Source organism: Dermacentor variabilis, chromosome 8 (genome assembly GCF_050947875.1).
Source record: "Dermacentor variabilis isolate Ectoservices chromosome 8, ASM5094787v1, whole genome shotgun sequence".
In the NCBI taxonomy this organism is placed as follows: Eukaryota; Metazoa; Arthropoda; class Arachnida; order Ixodida; family Ixodidae; genus Dermacentor; species Dermacentor variabilis.
Window position 1 is genome coordinate 44,732,152 of NC_134575.1, and position 10,205 is coordinate 44,742,356.

Here is a 10,205-nt window from a genome sequence, read left to right on the forward strand (position 1 = left end):
GGCTTATGGCCGAGGCCATGGCGATTTCTAGAATTTGCCTCATTTTTTTGTTTATATTGTCCCGAAGAGATCGGGCACTAAAGTCACCTTGTGAAGTGTTCTGTAAAAGCACTGCAGCCCGATGCAGTCCGGCACTGCAGCACGATGCAGGGACTCCAAAAAGTTTGAAATGGTCACGTGCATCCCGCAATGACACTGTTAAAATTTTGAAAGTTTGAATGGAATATATTATACTGGCTTTATCAAGACACAGCTTGAAAACGAGAATTTATTGCTTCAGAAACTTTTCACTCAAACGACCCTTAACATGGCTATGGCGGGCGCAAATTTCACCTTTTGTGCAATATACAGCGTCAGTTTAGGAGAACGCAGGTGGCATGATATTTGCTTTATTGCACCCTTTCCTTGCACACCCAAGCACAAAAGGTAATCTGCAAGAGAGGAGCAAGTGAGATTAGAAAGCTGTTGTATGGCTTTTTTTTTCTTCTATAATTCTTTGTGCGTTTGCAGCTTTCACCATGATTTCCGCACCAAGAAAACTTTAATAGCAAATAACGGCTAATTTAGAGTCATCCGGCATGTACGATTCGAGCACTCATACAGGAATGTTTTTGCCGAAGCCACTGCTCTTACAGTGCTGTTCTGGAGTGCTTCAGTTTTGTTCCGCCTATGTGATGAAAAGAGCGATACGTTAAACTGGTAGACTGGCAGTACACTCAATACTTCCACGTCAGATTACCTTCAATCGCCTGTAGTTACATTTCCTCTACCTGAATTTCAGATGTATCATAGGCAACTAACTAGTTACGGCTTCGAGAGGAGGCCTAAGGCTGCTCGGTGCTGCATGATCAGACTTCAACTTAGAACACGTTGTGCGATTCCTTAGACATACGCGCACACAATCGTTTACAATGCATGGGCGAGAAGACGCAATGGTCGTAGTTTAAAAGTTTTCACGGAAGACGTAATGTATAAAATACGGCAATTTATTCCGACGAGATGCAACAACGCTCGTAAAAACAAGAACTCACTGGGCACCGGCATAGTTTATGACCTTCATGATAATGAACTCGAGCATTCGCTGCCGTGCTGGTGGTGTTCGCAGTGCGACAGTCCTCTTAAGTACAATGTTCCAGACCGAAGAGGACACGTGACACCAATGTATCAATCCTCATGAGAAGCCGTGGATTGCGCGGAAGTATAGGCTGTTTCTGCTGCGTCATGCTGGCAGTATTGTGCTTGTTTTTTTTGCTTATGTTTGGCTTCCTAGGCTGCGCATACAAGCAGTTGTAACTTCAGCTTTCACTAGCGAAATTCCACCGCAATGAATTTGCTCGAAAGGAAAGAAGTGTAACCTCATACGAGATATACGTTTTTATTTCTGGAGCTGGAACCTCAATCTGCCGGAAATCGAAGCCAAGAGCAACTTCGACAGCAGTCTATTTGGACCGCACTATAAATAAGGCTTCGTGTTGATCGTGGAAACGCGAGGTGAAGACGCCAGGTTGCTCAACATCCCAGCTCCAAGCTCAGTATACGCACCATTAAGCTCATAGACAACTGCAGGCCCGAGTCGTCATTTTGACGAAGGAGAATCACTCGTCAACAGGCGAAAGTCACTTTTTATTTGTTTTCACAAGGTACAGACTGGAACCAACGACGTTTTTATGAAGAATGTTCCTCCCTACACAACTTCACGCATTGTCTTTGGTAGACTGTGTTGCCGGGAACACAAGACTTGGCGCCTGTTTCCCGACCTAACGAAGACCTAGCGAACATAGCGGTTTCACAATTTTGGTCTCTCGTGTAACGCTGAGTGTAGGACAAAGGCATTTATCCCCGGCAAAAGCGTTCGCTATGGTCAGGCCGATGCAGTTCTTCGTTTCACTGCAAATTTGTGCGCTCAGTATCGCACGACAGCGCAGATGATAAACATCACACTCACTGGCAGCACAGGTAAACGTCCGAGATGAGAAGTTCACGTAACACTAGGGACTTAGTACATGCAGTTAAGACACGGCACAGCTGTTCCTCTTCAGCAGCGTATTGTCCTTGATGGTCGGGCTGGTCGGGTAGACGGGCAGAGAACGCCGCCTCTTGTTCAGGACGGCCGGGTTGAGGTCGTACGGGATCTTGGCCAGAGCAAGGAGTTCCTTGAAGATGGCAAACACGTTGACGTTCTCCTTGGCCGAGGACTCGACGAAGCCGTGCTCCCAGTCGATGGAGATGATGGTCTCGGCCACCTCTCGCCTGACGCGGCGCATCGCGGCGGGCAGGTCGCACTTGTTGCCCACCACGACCACGGGCGCCTTGGCCGAGTGCAGCTGGACGATCTGGTCGTGGATGCCGCGTGCCTCTTCGAACGACTCCGGGTCGTCGATGGCGTAGACGAGCACGAACGCGTCGGCCGTGGTGATGGCCAACCTCCGCATAGCCGGGAACGGGTAGCTGCCACTCGTGTCCACGATGTCCAGCGTGAGCGAGGCACCATTCAAATCGTATTCGCCCGTGTGGAACTGCGTGAATGAGAAAGACGTTAAAAGATTCATGGTTATATTGCGCTCAGTTTTACAAACACGATATTAAGGAAGGACAGGACAGGACGTGGACGGATGAAGCGAAACATCGTATTAATTGCGCTTCATCCGTCCACGTCCTGTCCTGTCCTTCCTTAATATCGTGTTTGTAAAACTGAGCGCAATATAACCATGAACGTTCACCAACTAGCCCCCTTCATTGCTTTACTAAACGTTAAAAGATGAAGCAGTGAAGCCTGGCGCAGATGCTCAACACTCCGTGGGTGTAATCAGGTGAAATAAACAAATATACTGATGAGAGTTATTTGATTTACATGGTGATTTTGATAATAAGAGTTAGATGTTGCTCGATTTTTATGACAATTCTATTTAACTTTCCTATACAAATAACTTCCGTAAAACGCCCTCGAAGAAGTTTATTGACGTAACTATTGTAATTTTTACTAGAGTGATTTTGTATTTCTTGCAAATGATATCCGCATGGACAAGTTAAACACAGGCAATGACCTATTAAGAGTAAATTTTGAAGATCTTTAACGAATTATTTGAAGTATAAGCAAGGCTAGGTGTCTGTGGTTGCTTGACAATATTTTCAAGGGCACCGAAACACCTTGTAAAGTGTACCTATCCGAATCCGAAGTTCTTTGTCACTCTCAAAACTACAGTTCTATCAAAACACCGCAATATTTTAAGCAGCAAACTGTCCAGTGTGATTCATGCTCACTAGATGCATCGGCGAACCCATGGTTGAACGTTGCGAAGACAAGGTCTTTGTACACTTCAGATCGATTTCGGGTTCGTAGCAAGGGATTTACTTATGTAGCAACTTTCGCTCCTCAAATTGCAAAGTGCACGTAGGACGATGAAAAAGGCATAAAATGAAGCTTACAGCAACAAGGACGCAATAAAGATGGTGTAGGGCTATGTGCGCAGAAGCAGTGATGCGTATTTGGCGCAAGATGGCCTAAATTAAACCGAGGTGTCTTTGTTAAAATTGCGGGCGCCAAAAACTAGGACAGGAAATGTGCATTTACTCTACGAAAATACAGGCCGATTCCGGAAGTGGCATATTCCAAAAATGTGACTAACTGAAGGTAGTGCATTCTAAACAACAAACCACATGCTACACCAATGCCCCGATAGGATCTTGTCTTTCTTCGTTGTCAACCGCTGTTGACTGCCCTTTTTTTATCCGCCACAGGTCGCTGTGTCACAGCTGTGATGAACGCCTCGTTTGTTATTTCAGCACGAGACAGGTGGGCTTACAATATTTAATTTAGTACCCGACACACACAATTGCTGCAGCACGTACCAGAATGAATAGTTACACGTTGCCCGGTGAATCAAGCGTCTAACCTTCCGCGTGTGTTTGGAACAATAACAAGTACGCATGAACGGGATTGAAAGCCGGGCTATTTTACGCATGTGGTATTCTCACAGACACGCCATGAGATATGGACAAGAATATGGTTCGGTAATTATGTAGATATCTATGCCAGCTGCATCTTTGTTCAGCTGTGCCATTTGGCGTTGTTGTGGCTTTTCAGGTGGATTTGTGGTAGAAGCTAAAATTCCCAAAATAGAATCTCAGAATGTCCAGCTCGCTTCGCTAACTCACTAATTCACTTTCGTACCCCCTCCCTTTAAGGCCGATGTTGTGAATGCAAAATTGGAGCTTAGGAGCAGCGATGTCCCCTCTGCTTAGCGGAAATGATGAGGTTTGCACCATCGTCTTAATATTCGTCTTTAATATAAGCTGCGATGTGCATTCACGTTGAAGTTAAGGTGATCTGCAACTGATAGGGGGTGCACTGTACGGTTTTATTAATTGGTGGTAGGTATGATTTCGCCTGCCGTACCTTGCCCTGCCTGCCCACCCACCCGTCTGTGTGCGTGCTTTTTAGAAGGCCACAGGGCACCAGCCGGAGCACTCACCTCTTCGACCGTGGCAAAGTAGTCGACGGGGAACTCGTCGTACAGGAACTGGTGCACGATGGCCGTCTTGCCCACTCGTGCTGCCCCGAGTACCACCACCCGGTACTGGTCCTTGGCCGGGTGGCGGTGCTGGTGGCTGTTGTGCGCGTCTTCGTGCGGGGGCTGCAGAGCCGACAGCGACGGCACCTGGCCCGTGATTGGCATGGCGGTTCTTGGCAGGTGATGTGCTTGAAGACGAGGGGCGAGGACGAAGACACGGTGAGATCTAGGCTCTACGTCTACAGACTCAGGGATGGCCTCGCGAAGAGTTACGTGCCCTGTGCATAACTTCAAGAACAAAAAATATCGCGGGGTATAAAGCGAAATGGTTATGTGTAATAAGCATGGCTTTCAAAGCATTCCTGTTCTTACCGCACATATATTTTGCACTGCCTGAGATATAAGGCAGACAGTGTAAAGAGCGAACAATTTTTAAACTTTATTTTCGTCTTGGACATTTAGAGAAAGGTTCTGTGGTATACCTATCCGAGTGTTTGCAGCAAATGAGCTCGTAGCCCCGGCAAAAGAAGTTTTCTCTAACTGCGTCAATAAGCGTTGGAGGCTTCGTATACCTCTTCGCGATGCTTCTTGCTCCTTCTTCCATGCCTTGCACTGCAAAGGCTGAGGTGGAGCAAGACGTATCCGCAATGCTCCGCCGATTTAACGCTACCGTGGCGTGCAGTTCAAATTATTACACTGCAAAGGAGAATACTTCGAAGGAGAGCTGCACAAGTGATTTAATTGTACTGGAAACATTGTGGACAAAAGTTATACTCAACCATTAGGGCAGATTTTAAAATCTGGTGCTGTAACGTAAGTGTTGCGTCCCCACCCGCAACACTACACTGTAAGCCCATTTACAAAGTTAACAGTGTTTTGTCTTTGTAACTCACACCCTTGCACATTTACGGGCGTAATGGTGTTAGTTAATGGTAATGGTAATAAGCGTGCACATCAGTCTCGTCATGACTGATGTGCACGCTTATTGATTCTTAAAAACGTAAATCACTTTGCAGTGTACACCATGCTTGAAATCTTGTTTTTCTACCGGGAAACTGGCGGAAGACGTCTCCATAGAAAGTTTGCGCAAGCATGCCACACCAAGACTGCATTCCTAAATGAAAACATTTGATTAATCGCCTTCTTCTTCATAGCTTGCAGAACACTCAATTCGGCTTTAGTCAAGGAAAGGGTGCGGTATAATACGACGTTGTAAAACAGCGGTATATCTGAAAGGCTGGGCAATCATGGTAAGCCTTGGGAAAATTGGGATCCAAGTCGGGTATAACGGAAAGAACCTCCTGTTCCGGGTTCTATTTCGGCAAAACCGGCGCCAACCACTCTTTTGTTGTTCGGTGTATTGCGTTTGACCCGCGTGTTTGCCCAGATCCAGGAATAGCGAGACACGTGGTGGCTTCGACGTGTTCACGTACGAGAAAGATCAGCTAAGGCAGTGTGATGAAGGGAGACAGAGAAAGAGCTGGCGAGGGTTGTGGGGATTCAGAGCATAGGACCGGTTAATTGATCCTGACGGCATTATAGAAGGGTTCACGAAGGTTCAGACTGCATTGAAAGGGGTTTGGAGGTAGATGCGTCTCTTTAGACATAGTCGTTGGTTCGGGAAAATATAGCCCATGGTTCACTGAGAGAGGAGACAAAACCGGAGAAAAACAAGGTAACCGCTGTTTCGCAACAGAAGCTGTTTGCGAAGGTCTGAAACATAGACTGCCACTAATATAATATGCTCAAATTGACGGGCGTGCCTGTTTCTGTCTGCGCAAAGCAAGCCCTGTTGTTCAAGCTCGCACATTTGTTTGAGTGAAGCTGACGCGCTATGCCAAAGGTCTGACCCGTAAATCTGGAGCACAAAGTATGTTGAGCTGCTTTTGGTTAATTTTTCTATACGCATGACCATATCTTCTCTTCCTGGAAAAAGGAAAAAAAAGAATGTGCGTGAGGCAATAAGTTCTGACCTGATGACGTGTAATACTAGCGAGACACGGCCATTACTTTTAACATTCGCTGAATTTGTTCATGAAATAGTTCAGGAAAAAAAGAACACTGAAAACTAAGAACGTTAGAACGCACGGAGCGCAGCTATGACTTTGGTATCATTTATGCCAAAATGAACAGTCTTTTTTTTTTTTGCTCGCTTAGGTTGTTATTCGTAAATGGGATCACAGACGGCGTCGCAAAGTACTGTAGGGAGTAGGACGGGGGCACCCACTCCTGAGCTGCCGCGACAATTTGGTGCTTGCCGATTTCGGGGGTTTCGGAGGCCTTAGAGACCGCAAGAGTGTGTGCATGCTTTTCGGGAGCAATAGCTGGCAATACTGTATTCAGCGGACGCGACGTTGTTCACATTACATGCATGTGTTTACGAAGACTGCGCTGTGCACGGTCGATGGACGCTTCTGTCGCAGTAAATAGATTCAGAACTAGAGAATATTGCTGAAGTCCGCTGACAGTCCTTTTTTCAGTGGAACACAAAGGAAAATATCAAGCCGACTTAGGTCGATAGATTATTGGTCTAGAAGTACAGCGTTGTTTTCTGTGCGTCCACATTTGACTTTTTCTTGCATAGAAAATTGCCAGCAAAGTTCGCCCTTTGGTACTCCTGAATTTTACTCGCCCGCTCCAGCTGTGTCCTCCAACTCTGCCGCTGTCTGTGACGTCAGCCCCTGCTGACGTCACGCCAGAAGTAGTGTAGCTCAATATAAGCGGGCTCAATCAAAAAAGCTGTGTTTCGCTACGAATGACGAGTCCCTTATTTACGGAAGCACAATCTTTCACTCTAGCTGGACTTCGTATTTTTCCTTCAGTGTCTGTTTAACGTTTAGAGGTCTGCTTCTTGTTCTCGAATCTGTCTGATGCACTCTGGTCACGTCACGCAAAGAGTGACTCGCCTTTTGCAGACTCACAGACATGATTTCCGCGATATGTTCCTTCTTTGACAACCCCTACATTAGTTACTTACGGAGTATATGCTCGCTCTGTGCGTCGTATATAATCAGTGATCCAGATGCCTTTCATGACCAACATAGTGGTGCATTTATACTAGCAGCTGTAGCTTCAAGTAGTGATTCTTTCTCCATTCAGCCCTCGAGAAAATTATTTTAGAGTGTTCTGAAGCGACAATCTAAATTTTTTTGCCGATTTTACTGGCTTCACTTCTTTTCTTCCTTTCTTCACGTCAATTAACGTTCTTATATGGTATACTGGAGCCGTTGCGCAGCACCTTACGGCTTCTTTCAGAAAATTGCTCTGCATCTGGCCCCCTGGCGCTTCAGCGAACGTATTTTCACGTCGTTTCTTTCTTTCCTTTCGCGTTATCGCCTCCTTTCCCTCCACACTGCGAAAGATATAAGCAGGCATTCTCGATGACTGTTAATTTTCAGCGCCGGCTAGCAGTACCAACCAATTCACCCAACCTCCTCACGTGGAAGTTTACGACATCAGCCCGTACGTACTTCGGGAATTCCTAGCTTTACACTCGGTGCAGTTAAGCACGAAGGGACAAAGCAGCATCGCCGGAGGAGTAGGCTTCGGCTGCAAAGATATACGTGTCTCTCACGTCGGCATATATTCTCGCGCCCGTAAAGGCAGCAGTCAGTCTTGCAGCGCTCGCGATGAGTTTAACGCAGAGTTTATCATCAGCAGCGCGTTTTATTGCTAGCAGCAGTGTCTATTCGCAAAGGGATGAAACACAGTATGTAACAGAGAAGTTTTAATGACAGGAAAATAAAGAAAAGAAGACGAAAAGTAGGCTATATACCTACCTACGGTGTCGAAACTCGTGAACATGTGTGGGCTAAGGCAGCACTTTTCAACATGAAAACAAAGTGAAATAGAAATTGAGATGTCGACATGCAATCTGCTACAAATACGCCCGAGCTGACATCGTGCGAAGCCCAAAGCACCATGTGCGTGCGACAGTTGCAGCTTTAGAGTCGTGGCACAGTGCTCCGATGTACAAAGATCGCTTATACGGCGCCAATTCAATCATGCGAGCGGATTGTGCAAAGAATGGTTCCTCAGGACGAAGCAAGTAACTTTGTAATTGCGACCATTTTCTGTTTCTCATGGGCGACGACTGTCTTGCAGTTATCGGCGCCTTACTTAGAGTAGCCTGAACCCAAGTGCGAAGATGCGTTGTCCGATCGAATGACGTTAATCTAATCACAGCATTCTGCCTTATACGCTGCTTAGCAAAGAACATGGTTTGTGCAATAAGATAAGCAATGACTATGTGCAAAACATTTTCGATCAGGTCTTTGTTTAATAAGCCATTTTTTATCCAAAGGTTCGGAGAAAGCTGCCACGACGCGAATAACAAAAGGTTCGGGGCGTGTCGGGACTCACCAATTGCCGTGAGAGTTTCGGTCAAAAGCGAGTTCTCCGGGCTGATGCGAGCAGAAGGTACCCACACTTAACCATTCAACATTTTCCAGTGCAGGTCTCACAGCTGCTCGAGGGCGGAAATTCAAACGCTGCAGACGTATCAGACGACGAACTTCTTCGGCAACAGGAAGTGGGAGATGACTTTATAAGTCCTATCGTTCGATGAACGCCCCCGAAGCGGACAGAACGAACCACATTCCGTGCTCGCTTGTGAGCACACGTGTTTCAGCGTCGAGATGAAAGCAAGGAGCGTCGAGGCTGCACGCAAGGAGGGAGCGCACAGCGCGACCTTTCTGCGTCTGAGACCGATGCCGACTAGGCCGCTAAGGCGCCGGCGCTTTTCTAACCACCGCCACACGTTCTCTAGGGCCGCTGGGAAACCCCTGGAGAAAGGGAGTCGTCCGGATCAGCTGGGGAGGGAAGCATACGACGCGGCCGGAATCAGATGGAGAGATACGCGAAGCGACCGAAGGATGAGGGGAACGAAGCTTTTGAGTTATCCTAGTGGAGGAAGAGGCGCAGCACGTTGTCTGCAGCGCGGCGGCGAGCGGCGTGGGTTCAAGCGCGAGAGTACCACCGAAGCCAGCGCCTCAGAGCGGGTCAATAGCGAAACCATCACGTGCTCCTCCTTCTCGTTGACGTTCGGTTTGGTTTAGTTTGGTGCCTACGGGTATGGCTTAGCTCACTACGGGCTATGGGCCACAAATCGGGTGGCAGTAGGTAAAAACGGAAGAATACATAAATAAAATGTTCGAATGATAGTAAATGAATACCAATCGATATCAATTTGCACGTTGTAATATTTTAAAATTTCAAGTTAATATTTTTGTGTTCATATTGAGTAAAGTAAAATGATAAAATGAAAATGGCAGTATTTTTGTTTCACTTACAAAATTAAATATGGCATCACACACGCTCCTACTGCAGTGCACTAGTACCGACGCCACAAGAGACAGTATCACAGGAAGCGTAATGAACAATCCAAGTTTGCTCTTCTAGAAGACTTCTAGAAGAGGACCTTCTAGAAGTCTTTTTCTGTACACGTCGAACCCACTACACTCTATAAAGAAATGTTCCATAGTTTCAGGTTATCTCCAATGAAAACATTAAGGGGGAGGTACCAAACCACATCATTGGTAATAAAAAACTAGGGATTGATATTCGGCAACACTTTCTCCTGAACGAAACCTCAAATCTCCTTATTGAACACCATCTGTCGTGCCCAGGGAATCTAAAGTGCTGAAAATCTGTGTTATTTATTACACATCACTTGACATATTCTTCTTGGACACA

The 10,205-nt window shown here is 46.5% G+C and overlaps 1 protein-coding gene across 2 annotated transcripts; it reads right to left on the bottom strand.

Moving 5' to 3' along the window:
* Positions 1 to 1,614: 1,614 nt before the first annotated feature.
* LOC142590168 (GTP-binding protein Rhes-like) lies at positions 1,615 to 9,439 on the bottom strand. Of its 2 annotated transcripts, XM_075702063.1 has the most exons (3): positions 8,874 to 9,439; positions 4,473 to 4,699; positions 1,615 to 2,516 (listed from the first exon to the last, which is right to left on the bottom strand). In XM_075702063.1, exons 2-3 carry the CDS (start codon positions 4,674 to 4,676, stop codon positions 2,010 to 2,012), a joined length of 711 nt encoding a protein of 236 aa, XP_075558178.1. In that variant the 5' UTR covers positions 4,677 to 4,699; positions 8,874 to 9,439; the 3' UTR covers positions 1,615 to 2,009. The 2 variants fall into 2 exon arrangements, with proteins under 2 accessions (XP_075558178.1, XP_075558179.1); XM_075702064.1 differs by lacking the exon at positions 8,874 to 9,439 and having other exon boundaries at positions 4,473 to 4,784.
* Between the last annotated feature and the right edge of the window lie 766 nt (positions 9,440 to 10,205).

Coding starts and splice junctions, on each gene's coding strand:
- LOC142590168 (XM_075702063.1), bottom strand. CDS start 4,676: ATGCCAATCACGGGCCAGGTGCCGTCGCTGTCGGCTCTGCAGCCCCCG. Junction 2,517..4,472: donor ACTTTGCCACGGTCGAAGAG/GTGAGTGCTCCG, acceptor TCATTCACGCAG/TTCCACACGGGCGAATACGA.